Genomic DNA, 25,316 nt, shown 5'->3' with positions numbered 1-25,316 from the left:
TTCGGGTCACTTCAGCTGGGCTGTCTTGTTTACTTGCCCCTGACGATGTAAAAAACAGTCGCATCAGTTGGACTGGCAACGTCGTCTTGCTGCCAACAAGCTCTTGTGCCGCCTTCAGGATGTTGTTGGCTCCAAGATGTAAGGGAGCGGCGGTTGGCACCAGGGTTCCAAGACCAACGACCTTTGGGAGATACAAGCCACAACAAACAACATACTTTATTTCAACTACACCAACAACTTGAGTTGGTTCCCTTGGGTACCTTATTTCAACAACATGGATATCATGCTCCAACAAACCTTACCTTGACCCAACGACGCCGCACCTTATTTCAACTACACCAACAGCGTGAATTGGCCGCCTCCTTGGCTTCCTCTCCCCCTGGATACTGTGTACATCACCCATTTCGACGACAGACGACAGAAGTACCTACACAGTACGTGATTTGGTTCCAAATGCAGCGCCGCATCTTATTTGAAACTTGAACCAACCACGAAGAGAGCGTGTCTCAACAAACATGGAAACCTTGCTTCAACTACATGGAAACCTTATCCTGACGACCAGAGTGCCTTATCTCAACCACCCAGAAACCTTATTTCAACGTGATTTCCATTTCCTATTTGAGAGAGTTCCGTTTGCCTCTTATGTTATGTTCTGTCGATATTTGGGTCTCCCTCCCCCTTTCACTGTCCGGTCTCCAACAAATCCTTCAAACTCGCCTTCCCACTGCCCCTCCTCAACGGCTTCGCCTGATCCGGGCTCTCCTTCCACCCAATCATGTGAATGATCCTAAACGTCGCCGGAATGCTCCCGTCCTCGTTACCATGCAGCGCCCTATAAATCGCATCGCCCGCCAGCAGCACATCCCGTCCAATCGGCCCCATCTCCCGCCCCAGCACCGCATTGCCCTCCCCCATTGCCTGCAGATCCTGCATCAGCGCAAACATGTCCGGGTAGTCAACCACGATGTCCTCCACGTCCACCGTCAACATCTTGAATCCCGTGCGCTGCAGCAGCCCCCCGACGTCGCGCACGTCAGCTAAGGGAGAGACGTGAGGCGATATGCCGCCCTTACGCTCCTGCTCAGCTAGCTGCAAAGAAGTGCGCAGCTCGTACAAGGTGTCGCCGCCGAGCATGGCGCCGATAAAGGGGCAGTCGGGCTTCAGCACGCTGTTGATCTGCGAGAGCACGCCGGGGAGGTCGTTGACCCAGTGCATGGACATGCTGCTGAGGACCATGTCGAAGGTGTCGGGCGAGAAGGGGAGGAGCTCGTCGTGCTCGAGGACGTGGCGGGTGAGTTTGAAGTCTGGGACGTGGGTGGTGGATAAGGAAGGGTGGTCGACGTCGCGGTGGAGGAGCGAGTGGGAGGCTTCGGCGGCGATGAGCTCGGTGATTTTCGTGGCTAGCGGTTCGGTCACAGGGGGCTCAGATTCGGGGTCCGGATCGGGGCGAAGGAGAGCGCGGGCAATGTTGCAGGAGTTGGCGCCGAAGTCGAGGACGAGTGGGAATTCACGTTTGACGTCCTGAGGGTGATGGTGTTAGTACTCATGGTAAGCAACATGATAGAAGAGCTAGAAGCTTACCAAAAGCCGTTCGCACACGCGCATGGCAACCTCATGTTTGAGATAATCGGCTTGTCGACCTTCTTTGACATTGACAGCTGCTCTTTCCTTCTGCAGCCATTTTGCGCGACGGTTGAAGACTTCAAAGTTGAGACTGCCCGACTGAAAGGCATATGATCGACGGGCCGTCGTCCCGCCCAACGTGAGGAGCGGTTTCCATTTCTGCGGTCGGCAGACTGGAGCCAAGTTCAACCGCATCCTAGAAGTATAGTCGTAAAGCCGGAGACGCAATCTGAGCCCGGCTCAGGCATGATGGGCAAGGGTTAGAGGAGGGGAAGTTTTCGAAAGTCTGAAGACGATGCAACGCGGACATCGAGGTGCCGCGGATTGGTGATGCCAAGGCGGATCTAAATCGTCATAGCTCCTCTTCGATGGCGTGGAAGCCACATTTGTTGCCGGGGTGTACAAGTGCGACTAGCCACAAAAAGGGGTACTTGTGGCGCCTATTTGGCGATAGGGAGCGATACTTTGACTGATAAGAGGGGTGCTTACAGCGTGGTGGCCGAGTTTCGCGGGGAGCCACCCAGTATAGTCCAGCGCCTAAAACTTATTGGATGGGGATCCCCTTTATTTTGCAGTGGAATCGCCAATCCGCCAGTCTATCCACGACTCCCCTGAGAACCCTCGACAACCAGTCCGGAGCCGCCGACCAGCACGCCGACCGACCTTCCACAACTCCCGTTCGACACATAACACGTCGCGAACCCGATCAAGTGTTTCTGCCAACAGCCCTTCATTGTCTCCGCGACCCTGGTTCCTGTTATTTTGTCTCAGTCGCCTTTCCGATAAACCCCCCCCCCCCCCCCCCCCCCCCCCCCCCCCCGTACACCGCGAAACATCGAAACCGACGGACCGCATCGCGAACTTCCACTTCTGGTCGACCAGCACTTCAACACTCTCCTTTTCCATCCGAAGTGACAATCGATCGATGCTGTCAGCCGCCACTCCGACCGCAACTTCTACCATTCAGCCAGAACAATAAACCCCGACGACCACCCGCCCGTGCCGCTACGATTATTAGCTTGTTATTTATCGAATGTCGATGGATCAACCCCGTTGCTCGTGATGCGCTCAATGTGAAAGGTCGGCAAAAGAAAAAGCAAAGAGGAATTATTTGGCTCTCTCCGGAAATCGCAAAGCTCCCACTCCTTGGACGAAACCACCGTGTATAGGTGATCGCATCGCAGGCAGGCTCAGAGAAGCTTCGAATACTACGAAACATAATCATACAAAGATACCCCGAACCAACCGACAACAACCACCGTCATAATGTCGTCTTCAACAGGAACCGGCTTCCTGGGCCGCTCGTCCAGCAGCAACTCCAACATGCGCGGTCTGGTCCAGTTCATTGCCGATCTGCGAAACGCTCGAGCTAGGGAACTCGAGGAGAAGCGAATCAACAAGGAGCTGGCCAACATTCGTCAAAAGTTCAGGGACGGAAACCTGAGCGGTTATCACAAGAAGAAATACGTTTGCAAGGTATGCGATGCGCCGTATGCCCGCGCCCACGAACCCCTGAGCTGAGCGCCCACCCACTTGCGCCAGCAAGATCAAGAAAGGATATGACGATGGTTAACCAATCCTCGATAAATATAGCTGCTTTATATCTACATTCTGGGATGGAACGTCGACTTTGGCCATCTAGAGGCCGTTAATCTAATTTCGGCGACCAAATACTCGGAAAAGCAGATCGGTTACCTCGCTATGACGCTATTCCTTCACGAGAAGCACGAGCTCTTACACTTGGTCGTCAACAGCATTCGCAAGGATTTGATGGATCATAACGAGCTGTTCAACTGCTTGGCGCTGCACGCCATTGCGAACGTCGGCGGCAAGGAGATGGGTGAAGCGCTGAGTCCCGAAGTTCACAGGCTTCTGATTTCTCCGTACGTGGACCTTCTGTATATCAGGAAGCGGCGCATTTTTTGTTATGCTGACACCCATATTATAGAACATCGAAGGCGTTCGTAAAGAAAAAGGCGGCACTCACACTACTCCGACTTTACCGCAAATACCCAGATATCGTCCAGGCTCAATGGGCGGAACGCATAATATCTCTAATGGACGATACCGACATGGGCGTGGCATTATCGGTAACATCCCTTGTCATGGCGCTGGCGCAGGATAACACGGAGCAGTACAAGGGCGCCTATGTTAAAGCCGCCGCCAGGCTAAAACGGATTCTCATCGATAACGAGTATAGTCAGGACTACCTGTACTACAAGGTGCCTTGCCCGTGGATCCAGGTCAAGCTTCTACGATTACTGCAGTACTTCCCGCCATCCGAGGACAGCCATGTTCGGTCGATGATTCGGGACTCACTGCAGAAGATCCTCAACCTGGCTTTGGAGAGCAACAAGAACGTTCAGCAGAACAATGCCCAAAACGCCGTTCTGTTTGAGGCTATTAACCTCATTATTCACCTCGATACCGAGCATGACCTCATGAAGCAGGTTTCCCAGAGATTGGGCCGGTTCATCCAGTCGCGGGAGACGAACGTCCGCTATCTCGGTCTCGAGGCCATGACGCACTTGGCAGCACGAACCGACACCCTCGAGCCGATCAAGCAGCATCAAGATGTGATTATTGGCTCTCTGAAGGACAGGGATATCAGTGTGCGGAGGAAGGGTCTTGACTTGCTGTACAGCATGTGCGACACGTCGAATGCCCAGCAGATTGTGGCCGAGTTGCTACACTACCTGCAGAACGCCGACTTTGCGATCCGAGAGGAAATGGTCCTCAAGATCGCCATTCTTACCGAAAAGTACGCCACCGACGTTCAGTGGTATGTCGACATCTCGTTGCGCCTGATTGCTATGGCTGGCGACCATGTCAGCGACGAAGTCTGGCAGCGAGTGACCCAGATTGTTACGAACAACGAGGAGCTACAGGTGTACGCAGCTCAAAATATTCTTCAGTACTGCAAGCAGGACCACTGCCACGAGACGCTCGTCAAGATCGGTGCCTATATCCTCGGTGAGTTCGGCCATCTCATTGCCGAGGAGAGAGGCTCCAGTCCTATAGAGCAGTTCCTGGCCCTTCAAGGCAAGCTCCCTGCCTGCTCGTCTAGCACACGAGCCATGATCCTCTCGTGCTTCATCAAGTTCGTCAACTTGTTTCCGGAAATCAAGCCGCAGCTCGTCAACGTGTTCCACATTTACAGCCACACACTCGATGCGGAATTGCAACAGCGTGCTTGCGAGTTCCTGGCTATCGCAAGCATGCCCACGGACGACCTCCTTCGAACGATCTGCGACGAAATGCCACCATTCCCCGAAAGAGAATCCGCCTTGCTCTCCAGGCTACACCAGAAGCACGCCAACACCAGCGACAAGAGGACTTGGATCGTCGGTGGCAAGGACGCCAACGCGGATAATGCAGAGCTCAGCTTAGCCAAGAAGGCCAGTCTCAGACGGACCTTCAGCACCAAGACCGCCCCCACAAACGGCGGTGGTGCGGCGTCGGCTGCCGGAGGAGCCACCAACGGCTCTTCATCCGCCAACGACCTCGCCGGTCTGGACATGAACAACATCGGCCCAGCCGAAGCCAAGGTCATCAAGCCGCCCAACCTCGCCAGCGCCGCTCACCTCTCCCCCGGATGGGAGAAGGGCTTCAACCGTCTCCTGCTCCGTGCCGACGGCATCCTCTTCGAAGACGGACAAATCCAAGTCGGCGTGCGCGCCGAATACCGCGGCCAAATGGCGGCCATCATCCTCTACTTCACCAACAAGACGCCGGCAGTCATCGGCTCATTCACCACCACTTTGGACTTGGACTCCTCGGAACGCGCCAATCTCTCCTGGGACGTCAAGGGCCTTCCCGAAACGACCATTTACCAAGGTGCACAAACGCAACAAGTAGTCGTCTTCGAAGCCAAGCGCGTCTTTGAGAAAGCACCCACCGTGCGCATCTCCTACCTTGCCGGTGCGCTACAGGCTCTTACCCTCAAGCTCCCCGTCGTCATCCACAAGTTCATGGACCAAGCCGAGCTTTCAGCAGACGACTTCTTCAAGCGGTGGAAGCAAATTGGTGGAGCGCCGCGCGAGGCGCAGCGGATCTTTGGCCTGGCGGGCCCCAAGGATGGCGAGAGGGAGATCACGGAGAATTTCATCAGGCAGGTGCTGGAAGGGTTCCGATGGGGATTAATGTATAACGTTGATCCGAACAGCAAGAATTTCGTGGGCGCGAGCGTGGTGCATACCAGCGAGGGAGGCAAGTTTGGGTGTTTGATGCGGTTGGAGCCTAATTATGGGACTCAGGTACGTTTTCCCTTTTTTTTCGAGTTCTTGTATTGAAACTTGGTGGACAAAAGACTAACGATGTGATGGTGCAGATGGTTCGGTTGACAATTAGAGCCACTGATGAGGCGGTCCCGCCGGTGTTGCTCAAGATGATGGAGGAACGGCTTTCGCAGGGTGTGTCGATTCGTCCCGAGAGATATGAGAATCCGACGGCGAGCGATATTTCCGAGTCGTTTAGGAATATCATGGTTAGGTGATACTGATAGGAGTAAAGACGTATTGGGTAAGGCGAGGACTGGTTGAAGTCAACAACTATTCTAGGGTAGGGTTGTTATGGGTCATTTGGGGACGACCAAGGGGGCAGAAGAGAGCCTGAAGCCGGCGATCGAGCAGAGTGTAGTATCATAATAACCGGAGATGTGCTTGTTGAACGGCCATTGTCTTGAGGATGGCTGAACGAGGCGCGCAACAAGGAGAAGGAAGAGGAATAAGAAGAAGAGGAGGAGGAGCTGATGAAAGTGGTCATTATGCTATAGTATATCCGGCAAAGAATAATGTTGATATGGTATTAAAGGAAACCAGAATCCTGACTGATACTGGTGGTACGTGAGTGTTGTCTATTGCCATGAAGAGAGATCCTAGAGGTGTAGGTATCCCTGGTCGACAAGACAGTGACCGACAAGACTTCACGATAAGAGACGTCAAGGCTGCAGCAGCCAGCAAGGTGCGAGAAATGGGTACCCCGCTAGCCCCACCGGACGTGATCGTATGGTCCGGGCTTTATTAGGCTGAGGGTTGAATTTAGCGCCGATCACCCTCCTGGTTGCTCATCAGCGGCTGTGGTCGGGTGGGTGATTACACTTGCATCACTTGACCGTTGACTTACTTTCACCGCACTCCATCCAGGCTGGCAGCGATAAGTGATAACGCAAGCTATTGGTAACACCAACCCTTCTGTTCTGCCGCCTTGGTAGCTTCTTTCTTCTTTCTTCCTCTTTACAACAAAACCACATTTCCACCTTGAGCTTTGCCAGTTCCTCAAGAGCTCATTATTGGCTTCCACTCCCTCCCTTCCTCCCTTAATCCGTCTCTTGCCAATCCACTCGCGGCTGCTCATCTGGCAGCTCACTTGGCCGTTGCTGCCTACCTAATCTACCTGCCCTCTTCCGTCCTTTGTGCTTGGACCGACAAGAAGGCAACCTAGAAAGAACATCCGACCAAACCGATCATTTCCATCCCTTATTGTATTGGCCTTTCAGGTTCACTTATTGGACTGGCTTTGGACCATCTCGACAACGCCCAGACGTATCATTTACTCACTTCGCCCTGTACTGACCTCCTGATACTCTCTGCCCATCTTCTCCCTTGCCCAAGGGAGCAACCGCCGCCATGACGGGAGGCACCCTCAACTTCATCACCTTCAACCAGGACTACAGCTGTCTGGCTGTTGGCACCTCCAAGGGCTTTCGCTTCTACCACACTGATCCGTTTTCCAAGATCTTTAGCAGCGACGAGGGCAATGTGTCCATTATCGAGATGCTCTTTTCCACCTCGCTGGTAGCTTTGATCCTTACACCTCGACAGCTCGAGATCCAGAACACCAAGGTAGACCAACCCTCCCAGTACCGCCAGTGTTTACCCCCCAGGGAACTTAGACTAATGCAGCGGCCCCTTCTACCAACCCAGAGAGCTTCCGTCATTTGCGAACTTACCTTCCCATCCGCCGTCCTAGCTGTCCGCTTGAACCGTAAACGCCTAGCCGTGGTGCTCGAATGCCAGATCTACCTCTACGATGTTTCCAACATGAACCTGGTCCAAACGATCGACACCTCGCCGAACCCCAACGCCATCTGCGCCCTATCTCCCTCGTCCGATTCCTGCTATCTCGTCTACCCTCGTCCCAACCCGCGAGAGGACGTCGGTGCCAAGGCCCCCGCCCACCTGCCGCCCCCAAGTCAATACGCCCCGCCCAAGCGCGGCGATGTGCTCGTTTACGATGCCCTTAACCTCAAGACTGTCAATGTTGTCGAGGCCCACAAGTCCCCTCTCTGCGCTATCGCCCTCAACCACGACGGCAGCATGCTCGCCACTGCTTCCGAGACAGGCACCATCATCCGCGTCTTCTCGCTTCCTCAGGGCCAAAAGCTCTTCCAGTTCCGCAGGGGCACGGTTCCTACCTCGATTTACAGCATGTCCTTCAACTTGAGCTCCACGCTCCTCTGCGTCTCGTCGACTTCGGATACCGTACACATCTTCCGTCTCCTCAACACACAGAAGAACAACCAGAATATGTTGCAAAGTGGTGGTGGTGCGGCGCAGGGAGGAGGAGGAGCCCGGTCACGAAACTTTGACGTCAACGATCCCTCCTCACACAACAACTATAGCGATGTACCATCCGCGAGCAACGGCAACAACGGCTCTGGCTCTGGTAGTGGTGGTGGTCATAGGAGACAGCCAAGCGGGTCCTTCAGCAGCATGCTTAGGCGGTCATCGCAGATGATGGTCCGCGGAGTGGCTGGCGTAGCTAGCTCGTACCTCCCGACGTCGGTGGCGGAGATGTGGGAGCCCGAGCGAGACTTTGCGTTTATCAAGATCCCCAAGTCTTCCAACAGCAGGACGGGCGGCCTGAGCGCAACGCCGTTGAGAAGCGTGGTGGCGATGAGCAGTAGCTCGCCGCAGGTTATGGTTGTTACCAGCGATGGCGGGTTTTATGTCTACAATATTGATATGGAGAAGGGCGGGGAGGGGTATCTTGTGAAGCAATTCTCGTAAGTGGTGGTCCGTTTCTCCTAAAAGCCTCATATGCTGACTTCTGACAAACAGGGTGCTGGACGGCGACGACAAGCTTACGAACTCGGACTATGGAGCTTAGGGACACATGGAAACAGACGACACAGCTGTCGGAAACGATTTCGAATTTGTCGAAGAAGGCGGTCCCATCGACGCTCAACGCTAGTCACTTATTCCACAAAACCCCTCGTTTCGTTTCCCGCCTACCATCGACAACACTTTACAAGCCTTGGAATCGTTTATGAATTTGCGAGGAGGCGGGCCACCCCCTGACATATTTGGGTCAGACGAATTTCTGATGGCTACGATGGAGCCATCAAGTCCCAGTTCATCTTCGAGCATGGTGTCGTCTTCGAGCTCGTCTTCGTCTTGGTCTTCGACGGTCAGCATCGCTTCTGAATTTTCTGTATCCTCGGCTTCATCAATATGTTCGTCGGAGGCCTCTTCATCCACGGGTTCACCACCAAGCTCGGAGGTGTCCTCGAACGGGACAGTAATTTACACGCCGTCTCCTGCAGGGTCTAACCGCCCATTTACATTGCCAACCCGACGAATTGCATTGCCAACTACACAAATTTCAGTGCCAATTCGACAACCTTTACGACCTCCCATTTGGGGTGGGGGATTTCGCAGGGCACCAGCCACGAGACCTGAAACCCCAAGGATTGAACCCAACCGACAATTTTCAAGGCCAAGTCAACAACCTTTCCGGCCTGCGACTGGGGCTGGGGGTTTGCTCAGAACAACACCCACGAGACCTGAAAACCCGCCTTACACGCCATCTTCTGCAGGAGTTAATCGACGAATTCCACAACCAACCCGACAACCTTTACGACCTCCGACTGGATCTGGGGGCTTTCTCAGACCATCACCCACGAGACCTGAAAACGCGAGGATTACTGATAATGCTGTACTGGAACACATTTGGGGACAACCCTTTGATGAATCACTTTCTTGGCTTGGTCGTACCATGTGGGGGCAAAACACTCAATATTCCGGACCAGCATCGGAACTTTTTGGAACACAGAACCCTCTTGCCATCCATTCTAGACCACAACAACCCGTTCCGACACATAACCCTTTACTTGATAATCCTCGGCCTCGACAACCTGCCATTGTCGATGGAAGCGCAGGTTGGTGGGAACGTCAGTACCAAAGGACCAGAGCCGACATGGGGCCGACCCAGTTGCAAGAGGAGATGACAAGAATACGGGAGGAGGTGCGTCGTCTCTTGGAAACACTAATTCACTTGGAGGAACAACGTGTCATGAACGCTCATCGCCGCATCGTGGAAGCCCGTCGCCGTATCGCAGGTCTTCTTCGTCCTCCCTGGACGAGGGTCGACAACAGCGCGTTCATATCACCGAATATCCCTCCTCGTTATATGACGGTCAACATGGGGTTTCCATTCTGGACAAACGGCTTCCCGCAACATATTTCACAGCGTTCTAGTGCCCATGTTAGACAGCGTTCTGGTCAGGTTCAGGTCTGGGAAGATGAACCGGTTCGGCAACAGTCCAATCAGATCAGACAAGAGGAATCTGAAGCCGAGCCGTTGTCCGATGTCAGTCCGTTTCAGCGAGGACGGAACATTCCTCAGTGGGCTACCTACTCCAACATTTTTGGGGGATGATTCCGATTCCGACCTGGGTTTGTGTCTGGTTTGTGACTGGCTAAATATTATGGCAGCAGTAGGGAATTCTGACCTTGGCTTTTTCTTTTTTCATTATTCTATTATTCTTGCATAGCGTACGGATTTCCTTTTTTTTCCTTCCTTCCTCGGCGTTTGGGGGTTATTTCCCGCATTACGCTGTCGCCCATACATTTCTTTTTGCCCGAGATGGGCGTTGTTTTGAGGACTGTACGGGAGGTTGTGGGAAATATCAGCGGACCACGTATATAGGGACATTGTTCGTGGACTGTATAGCCTATTATTGTTATATAGGCATGAAACGCAAATATCAAAGCGAGTTCAGCTTGATCTTGACAACGGGCTTTGGTATTGTGGTTCTGTGCTGCTGATGACTCGTGTATAGAATGAGAGTCCGAGGTCGTCAGGTTAAGGTAAGTCCTTTGTCCCCAGTTCAAGATGTTTGTTGGCTCTAACGTTCCAAGGCGGCAAGGGAGGGCGAACGGGTGAACCAGGGGTCCAGGACCAACAAAGGTTTTGAAGAGCCCAGCAATTGATTTGAACCCGTTGCGGAGACCAACAACCTTTTCGGGACACAACACCACAACAAACAAACATCTTATTTCGACTGCACCAACTACAGGTAAGAAGTTCAATTGCGAACCTTATTTCAACAGCACCAACAGCCCACGAACGAGTTCATCTAACAAGCTTAATCCAACGACAAAGAGTGTAACTTACTCCAATTCCAAGGAAACCTATGTCAACAACATAAAACACACTGCTAGGCCGTCAACCAAGTGCGTTTGGCCCAACCTTCCAGTCAGTCATAAGCATACACCACACCAAGTTGACCTTCGGGTCTCGGCGCCGCTAATTTGGTGGAGGACATCTGTCGTAGTATTCTTGAGGCTGATGGTCTGGTCGAATCCCTGTCCAGCTCAACGTCAGTTCATCCTTCGCATGTAACCCCCGCATCGCGGCGCAGTGCAGTCAGATGAAGTTTAGGGATTTTGATCAGTCGAGTGATGTGAATCCATCGCGCGGCCGCGCCTAACGTCGGGTCATCGGACCGTCTTATGCAGGTGAGGTCGTGAGATGCTCCGTCACTGCACCCCGTCCTGAGTCCTCTGCTAACGCCAACGACTCAACGACCGGGAGCGCAAAATGCCCTCTCTATACCCGTGGCCGTGCGTGGCGTGGCACGGGTAGGGGCTTTGACATGAGAGCCTTACTCGTTTACTTCGCTTGATTCGTTTATTTGGTTGCCTAACTGGAACGCGGGGAAGCAGTAAAACGAAGTAATCGGTCACCACCCTAAGGTAAGGAAGTAATACGAACTCTTAACTTCCGGCGGCTATTTTGTCAAGCGCATAACTCAGTGTCTGCGCTTTTACCTTTTTATATGTCATGGTCATTACTTACACGGTATGGTAGGCACTGCCCGCTCAAGGATGTGTCTTCGCCTAGTACCTACAATCTGAGGCAAGTTTCGATTACCTACCTTACCTTATTTGAGCCAGGATGCAGAAATCTCTCTTTCTGGATTGGATTGGAAGCTCGACCTCGAACCTATGGTAGGACCTCTTATGCAGTTGGATGTACTACAGCATTACCTACTCAAAGTATACACTACCTACCTCTAGAGGTAACCTCACCTCACCAACAGCACCTTTGAGTCTTCGACCCGGCCGCAAAAGAGGGGTATCAACAAGTGATGGATGGATGATGGATGGATGTCTTCAGACTACAACCGACGGGACGCCATTCCGTGACTCTTGCTTACCTTAAGGTACGAAGAACTTATCGCTCACTAGAGTAAGGTACACCGAAGTGAATGGTGGAAGTGAAGCCAAAGAAAAGAAGCGGGCAGGCAGCCGTTCATCAAGTCTGGAAGACTAGGCAGCAAGACACCAACATCGTTCCGGAAGAGTATCCCGTCGAAGCCCTTGACTAAATCTGGCTGGTGTGTATGTAGTCAGGACTGGTACTGGTAAAGAGCAACGGGGAGTGACTAGGGGTGAGAGTTGTATAAAAAGGATGTTGTCATCCCCATCCTCAATCTCAACATCATCATCATCTTCTTCATCATCATCAGCAGCAGCATCACTCTCAACCTCACAGCCAACCACTCCCACTCCCACTCCTAGCTCTCACCAAGCTCACACATCAACACCTCACTACTTACCAAACCAACAACGTGCACAGCACCACATACCTACCAAAATGAAGTTCACCACCGCCCTCACCCTCCTCTTCGCTACCGTTGCGCTCGCCGCTCCTGCTGCTGAGCCCAACCCGGAATCCGCCCTCGAAGCCCGTGGCTCTTGTGGTATCAGCTGCGCTTGCCAAGGCGGCAGGTGCAACTGCGCCAACTGCAACCAGATGGGATGCAACTGGTTCTTCAACGGCAAGACTTGCTAGATGCAGATGCGAAAGCTCAGTGAGTACTCCTTGGCTCCGAGATGCCGATGTATGGGGGATATGGTGATGGTAATGATGGCTGACTGGCTTTCAGAGCACAGGACATAGTTCTTAGATGTAAAGAAGAACAGGGACTGGATGGCTCAATTCTTACTACCTTACCTTAGTAGGGGACGGTTGAAGTGTGTCTCTCGTGTGCCAGTGGTATCAATGAATGGGAGGAGAACTGGAATGGGGAGGAGTATGCTTGGGGAAAGGACTGAAGCGAGCTGAGGCCCTGAGGTGCCAACAACATACCTACCCCTACCTACCTACTTGTACCTAGGTGCGTAGGTACTTAACAACTCTGTCAAACTATAGGAGAGCTATTGAGTTTGGCGGAATAAAAGAACGTTACATAAGTCTGAGTGCACGTTCTGGGCTTGGAACAGTAGTTCAATTCCGCTGATAAACTACTTTGGTCTCGAAGGCCTTGTTGGTCCTTTCAACCTCTAGAGGAAGGCTGGGCTTCAAGGCCTTCTTATGCCAAAGGGAAACGGTACCTATCTAGTATGTACGGGTCCTTGTCACCTGATGCTCCAAGGCATCTAGCGATCTGCATACATGTAGGTCTTTCTCGTATGACACCAGGAGTGTGGCATATGCCCGTATGCCACCAGGAGTGTAGCGTATGCCCGTATGCCACCAGGAGTGTAGCATATGTCCGTGTGACATGATGGCAAGAGTGCTAACTTGCTACTGATGACAATCTAGGTCAAAGCCTTCCCCGTTTCACATCTCGATGTTGGTAGTCAAGCCCGCGACAACCCAAAGGCCTCGCCTTCCGTCTGACTCTCCCATGGATCACTTGATGGCTCCGTTGGCAGCTTGCTTTAGCGGACTTGACGAGTCTCGTTGGCTCTCGAGTCCAACATGACAATGAATCCGTCATGACACCAGAGCTTCACATCCAGTCTTCATGGCAAGAAGAGCGCCAACGGTTAACAAAGATATGTGCTTTTGCCGAGCCTCTAAGGTCTTTTGGCGAATACAAATATGATCATGTCGGCGGCTTTTCTTGAAGCGTTCCGACCTCACGTCGATGAGTATCAGTACGCGATCCCCAGAAAGCGAATAGAAAACCCATGAAAGAAACAACGAATAGCCCGCAATGTCTGCCAATGAAGACCAAGCTGGAAATGCCCAACATGGCGACGAACTATTGACTCACAGGAAGCTCGTGGCCGATGCCAGAAAGTTCGGTGAAGAACTGAGTAATCATATCGCATGTTTGGCCGAGAATGGCTTCAACGTCGATGCTGAAGCACATCCAGGCCTCAACATTGTGGAGCATTGGGTCAAATTTGTGCGACAAGAAATCGTGGCCATGACAGAGACCGCCGACGTCAACAGGGTGTGTGGGAAACATCAAGGCATTGGTCACCAAGACCGGAGAATTTGAGAAGCTACTCCCTTATACCATTACTACTTTCTTCACAAATGCTCTCTGCCTGGAGACCTTGGACATGACCAACCCCTTGTGTACCGAAACACTGACTGGATAATTTTACTGAAGTGGCTGGTAAGGCAACTCTTTCAAACCGAACTTTGAGAATCGAGTAACAGGCTAACAGCCGGCCCGATGCAAGATTCTATCACAACCCATGGGGCTATCACAAAAGTATCTCCCTCCACGGTGTTAAGATCCAACCAGAGTTATGTAAGCTAGCTAGATAGACGGACCCGAAAGGCTCGGGTCCACGGGTCCGGTATGTCGGGTCCAGGAAGGCCGGTATAAAAGAAGGCCTTCCCAGGCCTCCTGTTACCGGATCTCCAGCAAGCAATAGCTATCACAACTTACCAGTACCTTTTGGCTACTACTCCGTTACTCTATTGTTCTATCCCAGCGATAATACTCCTGTGCTTGTAACGGTTCGTCACACACGGATGTACGTCTGACCAAACTTCAGCGCAAACCTTTGATTACCACGTGAGCTGGTTGCTAACGCTTTCGGGGTAACCCAGCAAGCTTCGGGTTGTGCGTTACATAAATTGAGAAAGGCTATCGACGAAGCGCTGAATGAGATCAGAAGGTTGATCAGCGAAATGCGAAAGATCTTAGGCTACAGACGCGCCTAACGAATTCCTCCTACATTTTCCGAAGCTCCTTTCGCGGCATGGACGAACCAAAGGGCTAACTTCGCGAGCCCGACACAGGCAGCTATGCAGCACGAGGCATCACTGGACAGTGTTGTCCTCAGGTTAAACGAGGGGATCCAAATATGAGCCCAAAATCAAGGGGTACGGGAAAGAAGGAGGGTCTTTTTAAGATCCTGTGCTATCTTCAAGTGACAATGTTGAGAAAAGATTGAAGTTGGGAGAGATGTGGATCGCTCACTATACGGGCCGGTATCACCATCCTGCAACTCAACACAATCGAACCTCTTCTTCTCTCAGACACCGCGGTAATGCGGACCAAACCTGTTCGTGGCGATCCTTGTTGAGTGTCTCACGCGCTAAATGCACTCTTTCGTACATTTTGTCTGCCCCTCCGTTCATCGTTCCCTTAACTGGCCTCAGCATCATTATCCAAAAGGAATGACGAGAGGGTTCGCCAGCGTCCATTGCCAGCAACAGGCCAAGAAATCTGACCTCTTCGTTGCGCTTTCCCCCGGTGGAACTGTTCTTGTTGCCCCCTTGATGTTCATTGTCGTCAAACACAGCAAGGGGTTCGCAGAATATCTCTTCTCCTTCAAGGAATGGTGGCCATGTATATTGCCATGTGCCCAGCTCGGTCGATAGGGCAAATCGCGATGTCAGCTTCAACGTTATATCAAACACCGTCCCCTTGAGAATCAGACACATTGGGATCCTGCCTTTTTGGTGTGTTAAGTTCAATATCTCCTCGTTTTGTGCCTCCCGTTCCAGCCTCTGCACAATTCCCGCTTTATCTTCAAATTCAACATGTACCGTAGTACAAGTGTCGAAGATGAAGTGGAATCTTACTGCCTTCTCATGCTCTATTAGAGGTAAACATTTCTTCCAACCAGCCCATGACCAACTTGGAAACACTGATCTTTGCGCCCTTTGCCAGTTTGCTGGTATCCCCTCTGAAATTTGAAGCTCCCACTTGTCGAACCAGAGGAGACTGTAAACCAGTTGGTAGGTCAGTTTATTGGATATATCGTTGCCGGAAGACGGATCTAAACCGTTGGGGATGGAATGGCACAGGTGCTTGCCGATAGGAACTGGAGGCAATTGTTGAAATGAGCAGGCCCCCAATATACTTCCAGGTCCGCACCTGGAAGCCAAAAACATCAAGGACCCAGGATCAACTTGAATAGGAATAATGGGTAGGCCACAAAAGAACGATATGTTCTGATCTTGCGTTTTGGAACAATATCTCCCAAATATACCGGTGACGGCGTCCAGAGTGTCTGTATCAAAAGCAAGCCGTCTTGCTGAGAACGCTTTGATTCTCTCCAAAACGGTGCTGGGGTTTGACCAGTCAGCTGCTCGACGTGGGAATATAGATCCAAAATTTGACTCTCTGCTTTCAAAGGATGTATAACGGATGTCGTCAAACGGATTATGCTGGCCGTCGGTATCGAGTGAATCAGCCGCGCCACGAAGCGGGACCGATAAGACTTCATTGCCGTGCATCTCATTGCACTGGAAGTAAACCAACCGGTCCGTGAAGATGAGCCGGCGCTTCGATAATATCCCTTCCTGGTAGGTCCAACCACGGGTATGGCCACTTTGAGGCAGTCACCAGAACTTTGGGGCTTTCATACAAGGCCAGGGAAATCCCTTCGGTGACTTGCACACAGAGCTGGTTGGAACGATGGCGCGTACTAACTCCCGGGAGCCCATACTTCGGCCCCTCCCCGGCTGCCGCAATTATTGTTAAGGTAGAGCAGGGGTAAATCTTCTCCATATTGCGGATCAAAAGTTGTTTGACTGGGAAGTCATGCTGGGGAATACAATACCGATCGATCCAAAGGTATCTGTATCCAAGCCTCTTGACAACCTCTGGCATCGCTGATGACCAGAGGTATCTCTTCCGGTAGAGAGATGCCGTCTTCCCCCAAGATAGAACCGCTGCACCCCGCCTGACCCCAGACGTAACCAGATTAACATAGTCCACCATGTCGTGTTTTTCAGCGTTCCTCAGTGTCTCGACCACCGAAACGATATTCCCTGTAGCAAAATCAATGACGCAAAATACAGGGATCGTGATCACTTCACCATCACCGCCGTCGTCGCCATGGCACTGCGAATGTCCCAAGTGGCAAAGACTTACCCATTCCCCAATGAGATTGTAGTTGACCTGATCGGGCAAGATTCTTGCCAATAATCCGCCCCCAGCCTCTCTAACCCTCGTCAACGCACCAAAATTTGGCCCGTCATCCACAACACGCAGAATGGCATGCCCCATCTCAAACTCGCCATCGCGGCTATAATAGGTTCCAAGACCCGGATAAAATGTCCCTGAACCGAACTGCAGCGCCAAAATATCTTGCACGTAATGTTCACAATAATCTCCTCTAAAGCCCTTGGGCCTGTCTGACGAGCATCCTTCATGTTCTACCCAATACCACTTCAAGGAATGAAAAGGTCTCAAATAATAAGGGAACTTGACTACTTCCCCATTTTGACGGTTGATATCTTTGGATCGAAGTAAGCAGTCTTTTTAGAATGCACAAAAGGAGCACTGTGGGTTGGATTCGTCTCCCCCCTCGGAGTCTGGCCAGCCGCACTTTTCACGACTCTCAATTGTCTCGAAACATTTACATTCATGGGGCAGCTTGTAATATTTCGATACCACGTCAAGGCGAGCCTTGTGAGTCTTGAAAAGAGCTTTGGAATCGATCTGGCTACATGCCGAGCAGAGGTGCGGTCGTGGAGGGTGATGGTGTTCGTTCTCGGCGTTCCGGGAGCCCGGGCCCAACTCTGTTGGCTCCGCCATATCCGTGCGGTGCTGAGGTTTTGCAATGGCTTGTGTGAGCCGCCCAGTAGGTGGTTGCTGGAATTCCGGGGCAAATGGCCTGTGATCTTGTTCGCGTGGTGGTTGGACGCCGACTGCCAACTCATGTTTACTTCCAGATTGAGGCTCAACAACAACCGACCAACCATTGTCGACTTCCCCGCACCTTACATTGCTACCTCAAACTTCGGCGTCGGTCAAACCATCACATCTTTGGAGGACTAAACAACCTGAAAACAGCCCGTAAAGGTAAGATAGTCGAAAAACAATTTCAGAGGCGGAAATAATCAAATGTCGATTTGAGGAACTTACAATCAGAATCCCTTGTGCTTCTATCTGTCACTCCACACAAGTTTCAAGAAGAAGAAGAAGAAGAAGAAGAAGAAGAAGAAGAAGAACCGAGCAATTAACTGGACCGCAGCTGAATAACCTGGATCTCCGTTGTTGCTATACTTCGAAAGAACAGGTGGTTTAAGAGAGACCTTCATTCCAATTTTGCAACTCCCTTCCCTTTTGTGTTAACAAGAGTTCAACTAAGTCCTGAAGGAGCAACCATTTCCCGTGGCCGATGCTTCATTCACATGTCATATTTCCAAATCGATGCCTCAACATGATCTCGCTGCAGACTTCTCTCCCCGGCCTTGCTAAGAAGTTCCTCGACAATGTGCATTCATTGAGTACCATTTACCCCGGATTTCCAACCCACGTGTACGCAGTAGTTTCGTTCAATTTTCGAGCAATCAAAGACATGTTCAGCACCACATACCCAGTCGAACCGGAACCACGGATTAGTAAATTACAGTCTGCTGCGGTATATACTTGTATTCCGGTCACAAGTCACGGCTTTCGAACCAAGGTTAAGCATTGCGGGGATGCCAAAGTCCCTTGCGAGTCAAAGAAGGAGGAAACGATCATCAGCTTGGCACTCTATTGACTGTGTAATTGTCCCGATTGTCTGAGCTCGCCCTGAATATCACGCTCAGGTGATCGCTGATGACTTGGACGATCCCTCGTGATCATCGTTGGGATTGGCATCGTGTTTCCTTTTATACCCCATGGTACGCTTGACGTTGTAGAATAGGTATACGGTACCGTCTAGTGTATCATGAGCGGTCCTTACTCGATCATCCACACACTGTGGTGGTCTGGCTTAGCTTCCCCTTCTACATTCCAGTCACAGACAGTCGAAAGCCTCTTCCGCATTCCTTCCCGTTTCGATCTCGCCGATTTACAATCCGCGGGCATTCTACATTCCTCTTTAATTCTACCGGACTCTTGACCTTTACATTCTTGGACATGGCGCGCGATTCATGCACCGTTGACACCTGCAGGTCCGCACATCCGCCCACAATGAACCGTTAAACCCGTTGGTCATGCACAGCTGTTAAGGTTGCATAATGATTGCGTCCTGCACTGGCACTGCATTGCACCTGTGCCGCTGCACGGACGGGTACCTGGCATGGCATGGTATGGCAGATCACTGGTACCGGGTCTTTTGGGGCGTGGAATGCTGCAACGAAAGACTTGGAAGCTTGGAACAGGGGCATGGAAGTGTTCGTTCCATTTTCCTTCTGGGGAAGACGACCGTTCGTGTTCAAACTGCGACTACGATACAACGGAATAACGGAATCGCATGAACCAGGGCATCCGAACCGTTCGAACCGAACATCAACACGGCCCGGGGACCACGGAACGACCACGGCACGTTAGGTCTAGGAACTTGAAGCTTGGCACGGACGGCACACAGATCCTTAATCCAACTCTGAAGCAAGCAGGGAACAATTGAAAACCAAGGTCAGTCTCGTCTACCATTTCCCATGCCGCTGTCCGTTTTGAAAAGGCTATGTGGAAGTTATGTACGGTAGGTATGGAACTGGGAGATGGATGCAACGCTGCTTCTTAACCGGTAGCTTTACCGGTGTAGTGTACCGGTCGACCAGGCTTCATCCAAGGATTCAAGGATCCAACGTACCAGTTACGAAGCCACGAAACGAATTACCGTGGAAAGCAACGAACCGTCATCGTTATGGGCTGAAGTTTCATACATACTGAAGTGACTAGTGACCGGTGACCGGGGAACAACACATTGATTCCTTCTGTAGAGCCTCCAGAAGGATTTTTGCATGTTTGATGAATGGCCGGGCTCCACAGTGACGCCGAGGAACCGTTTTTACCTACCCCCTGATTAGCGCACTGTTTCCAGACTTGGGAGACAAAACCGTTTCGTCCGCCCTGCCGAGCGTTCGCCGGTCGCCCTATTGCTGATGGGGTCCGCGGGTCCGTATACTACGCTATTACTGTATGTGCAGCATGTACAGAGTCCGTGGTTGCGTATCGGTCGAACAGACTGGTTTTACGATGCCGAACGAGGGGACGGGACAGGAGTGAAGGCCAAACGATTTCACTGTGGTGAGTGTGGTGTGTGTGTGTGTGTGTGTGTGTGTGTGTGTGTGTGTGTGTGTGTGTCATTTTCCCAGCGTTGTATCCAGGAGATTGGATGTCCTGGAAATGGTTATGGTTGTGGTGTTTGGGTTATTAAACGGTCCCCAGTTTTCTTCTTTCCCTACCTTCAGGCACCTCTGACAGCGTCAGCGAGCTGTAAAGGTAGAGGTAGGAAACGTTTTGACCTCTTCTCTTCGTGCCTTAGATACTCTAGGAGAAATGAAACGACCAAACTTTTTCTTTGTATTGTCTCTCTCTCCTTTGGTTCCATTTGCCGTGCCCAATATCGATGACAAAATGACGAGGCATACCTACCACACCTGCCAAGCAGTGTCCAATGTCAATCAATGTCTCAACATGCGGAGTTGATACCGTCACCGTCTATGATTTCCATCTTGCTTCTTCAGATTTATCATATAACCAGAAGTGATAAACCGTCAAAGGCAACCTGTCGGGATCCGTTCCCCGGTTGGTTGCTTTGCTGCTGTTCCTTGTTCCTGGCTTCCTTCCATGACCGACCTTGAAAACGTCGGGCGTTTCCTTGATTATTCGCAACCCACCTCACCCACCCAACGGCCTTGCCAGCTTGCCCAGCGAGGTGTTCCCGTCACTCGTTCGAACTTCGGGCCATCCAGGATCGGGGTGGGAATTTTAGCGATGCCCCGTCGGTACCTGCAGTAGCGTCGCTAGGCGTTCGTGCTGCAATAGCGCACAACTCCACAGGCCACGAGGACCCGACGTCTCAGCGTTCACGAACTTGGAAACCCCGGAGGCTGGTACAATACGGTTCGGACTGCCCCGGCTTGCCCTGCTTCTGGAAGTTCTTTGGAACCGAAAGACAGCAGTTGAGTACCTCACGGTGTTTGCTGCCGGGTTTGTCCTGTTCGCCTGTCATTCTGACCAGTCACCTTTCATCGCTTCTGTTTGCCGGCATGGCATGGCATCGCCGTTCCCTCGTACATCCCCCGGCCCCCCGTATCGTATCGTATCCGTTACCTGGTAGGCGTTAGAGTAAAAACGCGATATTAGACTGGGGTTGCATTGCTTGGGTGAACATGTTTGGGAACCTGGTTCCCCGGCAAAGTTGGGCAAGGATGGGCAAGGATGATGGAAAGGCCGGCGCAGTTTTCTCTGCTTCGATTGCTTCTACTTTCCTTCCTTTCCTTTGCTTCTTCGTGATTCTAGCCTCTTTGCCTTTTGGGATCCAGTTCCTTGGTAAATTTTCACTCCGTTTTGAAAGGTTCGAACCGAATGAAAGGCGTTTTCGAATTGGCACCCTACGTTCCCTGTTTTCCTTTTTTTCTGCGATGGGGTAGTGTGGTTTCGTAGGGATTAGTTTGCGGCAGTGCTGCTTGCTTGAAAATGTCGCCCCCGACTCTGGCTGTGTGTTTGGAGTTTTGGGTAGTGGTTTGGGATGGATTTAACTGTCCACTTCGAGTTGTCCAATTGTCCTTGTTTGATGCTCCTCCAGTCGTGAATCACCCGAGCTCCCAAAGTAATGCCATCCAATGTCGGCAACGTTTCGGTAGAAAACCCACGAGAATTGTTAGGAAAGACTTAACCGAACGAGAAGCGACGCGAAGACGGGATATGCCGTGCGCTAATCAACATGAGTTAGTCAAAGTCAGTCCTTTTCTTGTCAAGCGAAGCGGGTCTGAACACCATGATGGTTTGAACATCATCTGCCTTTTCCCTGGCCGGCGTCGGCAACTCTTCCCCTTGCCTGCTTCGCCTTCAGACTTGCCCATTTCTCTCCCACACATCACACGTGAAGTGTTCACGTGCTGACGAACCCGTGATCCCATCGCGATGAGCAATGACCACCACCATAAGGTGCAGAGCAACCATGCACTAGCGAAACGGCGTGAGTTAAGTCCCGGCCCCGGTCCTGACATGATATGGAAGTTAGGCGAGTGTACAAGTAGGACCGGCATCACCTCACCCGACCTCACCTTACCCTGTAGGCTCACGCTACACTCTCTTCCGTACCGAGCGGATTTCTTTCCCCGGCCTTCACCACCCTTGTCATTTCGGCGCCGTTAAGTCCAAGTCCCAGCCCAATGCCAACCCGGTGCCTGATTGACCAAACGGGGACCTTCCCCGAAGCCTTGTCTGACGGTCTGAAGCAAGCCCGCTCGGCGAACCCCGTCGTAAAGCCAGCCTCCGGCGTAGGTAATTTGACTAGTATCTGTCGCGTATCAAACAAGGATCATTTTCATGGGATGGGAGTACCTCTAGGTAAGTATGGGACCGAGGTAGGGCATGCATACATCCACCGGAAGCCCGGACGGTCACGAACGGGTCTGAAGGGAGGGATGGAGGGAAAGCGGAAAGGCTTCTGGAAGGAAAGAAAAGGTGCGGGTGCGGGAGAAGGAGTGGAGCAAATGCAGGTTCATGCCCGGTCAGTCCAGGCCCCAGGGGGAAGTCTGCATCGTCAGTCTGCATCAGGTTGTTAATCCACTTCCACGCCACGCCACGCCACATTGAGCCATCGCAAAACGTTCGTTCTGTCCATATCCGACAGGTCAGCGAATCCAGGCACAGTAGAACCAAGCCTAGACTAGTACTTCAAACGATGGGAGTTCTGGAAGGCAAAACGGTGGGTGGAATACAGAATGCGTGAACGTTTAATCTTTGGCGGCGTAGCCCCCAAATGCGTGGGATGGCTTGGTTTGGTAATGAACGTCCCTCCCCATATGTCACACGGACATTGCCCACACTCCTGGGTTTGAAGTTCAATAGAGCCTCAATGCTTGACATCAACCCAACCACGCCATACAATGCCAGCCTTACCTCAACCAGACTATTCGGCCAACAGGCACGGCTGTCACACGGACATTTGCCGGTGACATTCATCAGTCAAACTGCCGACCAGAATTACCGACAGAATGCCACACGGACATCCGCCGGCGACTTTCATCAATTAAACTACCGACCGGAATTACCGACGGGCAACTGGACGAAGGTTGGCATTCAGAAGATCTACTTGTAGGCAGATGAACTAGATAGACTCGCGCCGATGCCTGGCACACAGGGCTCGGTACGTACCAACCTTCTTTGGTATAAGAAGGCCTTAAGGCTCGACCTTCTCATTGAGGTTGAAAGGATCAACAAGGCCTTCGGGACCAAAGTAGTTTATCAGCTGAATTGAACTACTGTTCCAAGCCCAGAATACTGCCCTTGTCACACCATATGTCGTATTTGGGAATGGCTTCAATCGAACATAAAACGTTTGCACCGTGTTTGATGATTAGTGATTGTTGATTGTAGAACCCCTTGTCTTGTTCTTGTTGGAATCCGTTAGTTGAACGGTTTTGGGTGGAATACGGAGGTGGATGGTACCTACGATACTCCTTTGTTTGTGCTCCATCGTTATCTGGTTGTTTTGGGCTCGTTTTGATATGAAGATGCTGATGATAATGGACAAGGTTAGTTGTGGTCGTTATCGCTATCAGGATCGTATGTGAAACCGCGAGTGCATATGAGGATAACTAGGTAGAGATAGTGTTAGGTAAAGACGTGAGTTACCACCACAGGGCAGCTTCTTCCTCTCTCTTGCCTCTCTTGTGCCATTATCTTGGTGTCAACAACTGCAAATCTCTCCCCAGCGCAAGTATCGGCAAGCTCAACATCACCCAAACCTTTCAGTCCATGTTGAATAAATTGATTGCTTCCATCGCCCCTTCCATCACCCTTCCACCCCACACCTTCCCAGCCACGTGCTTGCTTTTTCCTCTTTCTTATTTTCAGTGGCCCCCAATTCCCCGTCAGTAAAGGCGCTTGTTGATTTGTTTAGTCCGTGTCCCCCAAATATTGGTTGCGTCCACTCATCTATCACTTCGGGGGCCTTTTAAGCAAACAACACGAAACCTATCAATACCACAATTGATAGATGATAATTCACCACCACTCAAAAGCACAAAGCCTTCCTTACCTCTGCCTTGCAAACCATGTTAAAGCCTTGCACCTGTTCATCCCTAGCCATGTGGCTTTACCCGATCGAGCCGCTCACTTGCAGCACGCACAGCGACGCCGCAATTATATCCAACTGACGGACTGACAGACAGACTGAAAGACTGACAAGCGTCCTTCCTGGCAAGCCACGATAGCCACGATTGTAGCCACAATAGTACCTAGCCATACTGTCATGCCATGCCACGCTTCATCTTTGACAACCAAACGATAACGGTTATGACGCCACCAGGCACCGTTCGCCGTTTCGTTTGTGAACATCCGTGATTTTTGTGTAGGTGATGGTGTGTGGTGTCTGAAAGTGGAAGACGTAGGTAGTCAACTTGAACCGCATGCATGGTCTTTTCCCACACCCCACACGCGCAATGAGTGAATGTCTCGTCCACCACCACGTACCCTACCGTAGATACTCATCCCACTCACTGAATTATCGGCCGTTGTCAAGGACTTAAGGTGCGCTACTCTGCCACCAGACAGGACAGTGGCAATGGTCTAGCCTTTTGCAACTTTGCAACTTCCAAAGTCCGTCCCTCAGTGAGTGAGTGACGTTGACTTCCATTCATATGAACTCGTGGGATGGCTGGACTGTTGTGTTGTCAGAAGTGAACTGGAACTGGAACGTGGCTTGACCGCGGACCGTTATCTGTTAAGTTGTCAGTTGTCAGTCAATCAATATAGATAGATTTCAGTTCAGTTCAGTTCAGTTCAACTGCCGGCCGGCCGATCGCATCAAGTGAGTGAGTGAGTGAGTGAGTGAGTGAGTGGGTGGGTGAGTAGTCTCATGAGCGCCTCCAATTCCACCACAAGGTAATATGTAGGATATTGAGTCGGGTGGTTGGCGTCAAGAGTCCCAAGTGCCATGAGGCCATAACAATTTGTTTTGCGTAGGGCAGGTGAACGGCACTTGACTCAGGCAGAGCATCTCTCATCCCAGTTCACGCCCACCTGTCATAATCATGTCAGTTAGCCTTTCCCGACCGGTGAGTGCGGGTGCACAAAGACAACTTATTAGTGTCTGTCTGTCCATGTCCGCATGGCGACTGGCGACCGGCCAAACTGGCGGCTGGCGGCTGAGGTGCCTGATGCCTGATGGTTCGTGGGGGTCTCGCCGGTCATTACCCCTACTGTCGTGGGTAACAGGGGAGGCTTGAAGCAGGTTGGTGATGCGGCGGCTTTCTGGCCATCTGTCAGTTATTTATGAGAAGACAGCTGCGGTTCGGTTATGCTTGTC

The 25,316-nt window shown here is 51.6% G+C and overlaps 4 protein-coding genes across 4 annotated transcripts; 3 read left to right on the top strand and 1 right to left on the bottom strand.

Moving 5' to 3' along the window:
- Positions 1-200: 200 nt before the first annotated feature.
- Positions 201-1,866, bottom strand: SMAC4_09494 (uncharacterized protein). The gene is made up of 2 exons (XM_003344590.2): positions 1,582-1,866; positions 201-1,521 (listed from the first exon to the last, which is right to left on the bottom strand). The coding sequence occupies exons 1-2, from the start codon at positions 1,816-1,818 to the stop codon at positions 682-684; spliced, it is 1,077 nt and encodes a 358-aa protein (XP_003344638.1). The 5' UTR covers positions 1,819-1,866; the 3' UTR covers positions 201-681.
- A 572-nt stretch (positions 1,867-2,438) lies between these two features.
- On the top strand, positions 2,439-6,626 carry SMAC4_09495 (uncharacterized protein). The gene is made up of 4 exons (XM_066090962.1): positions 2,439-3,099; positions 3,217-3,506; positions 3,572-5,879; positions 5,954-6,626. Exons 1-4 carry the CDS (start codon positions 2,890-2,892, stop codon positions 6,116-6,118), a joined length of 2,973 nt encoding a protein of 990 aa, XP_065947095.1. The 5' UTR covers positions 2,439-2,889; the 3' UTR covers positions 6,119-6,626.
- Positions 6,627-6,856: 230 nt separating this feature from the next.
- SMAC4_09496 (uncharacterized protein) lies at positions 6,857-8,733 on the top strand (the record flags this gene model as incomplete). Its single annotated transcript, XM_003344592.2, has 2 exons — positions 6,857-8,629; positions 8,685-8,733. The coding sequence occupies exons 1-2, from the start codon at positions 7,251-7,253 to the stop codon at positions 8,731-8,733; spliced, it is 1,428 nt and encodes a 475-aa protein (XP_003344640.1). The 5' UTR covers positions 6,857-7,250.
- Positions 8,734-12,307: 3,574 nt separating this feature from the next.
- Positions 12,308-13,116, top strand: SMAC4_09497 (uncharacterized protein). Its single transcript, XM_003344593.2, has 2 exons — positions 12,308-12,724; positions 12,800-13,116. Exon 1 carries the CDS (start codon positions 12,322-12,324, stop codon positions 12,703-12,705), a length of 384 nt encoding a protein of 127 aa, XP_003344641.2. The 5' UTR covers positions 12,308-12,321; the 3' UTR covers positions 12,706-12,724; positions 12,800-13,116.
- The last annotated feature ends 12,200 nt before the right edge of the window (positions 13,117-25,316 follow it).

This window comes from Sordaria macrospora, chromosome 5 (assembly GCF_033870435.1).
Source record: "Sordaria macrospora chromosome 5, complete sequence".
Classification (NCBI taxonomy): domain Eukaryota; kingdom Fungi; phylum Ascomycota; class Sordariomycetes; order Sordariales; family Sordariaceae; genus Sordaria; species Sordaria macrospora.
This window is presented reverse-complemented; position numbering and strand designations above follow the sequence as displayed.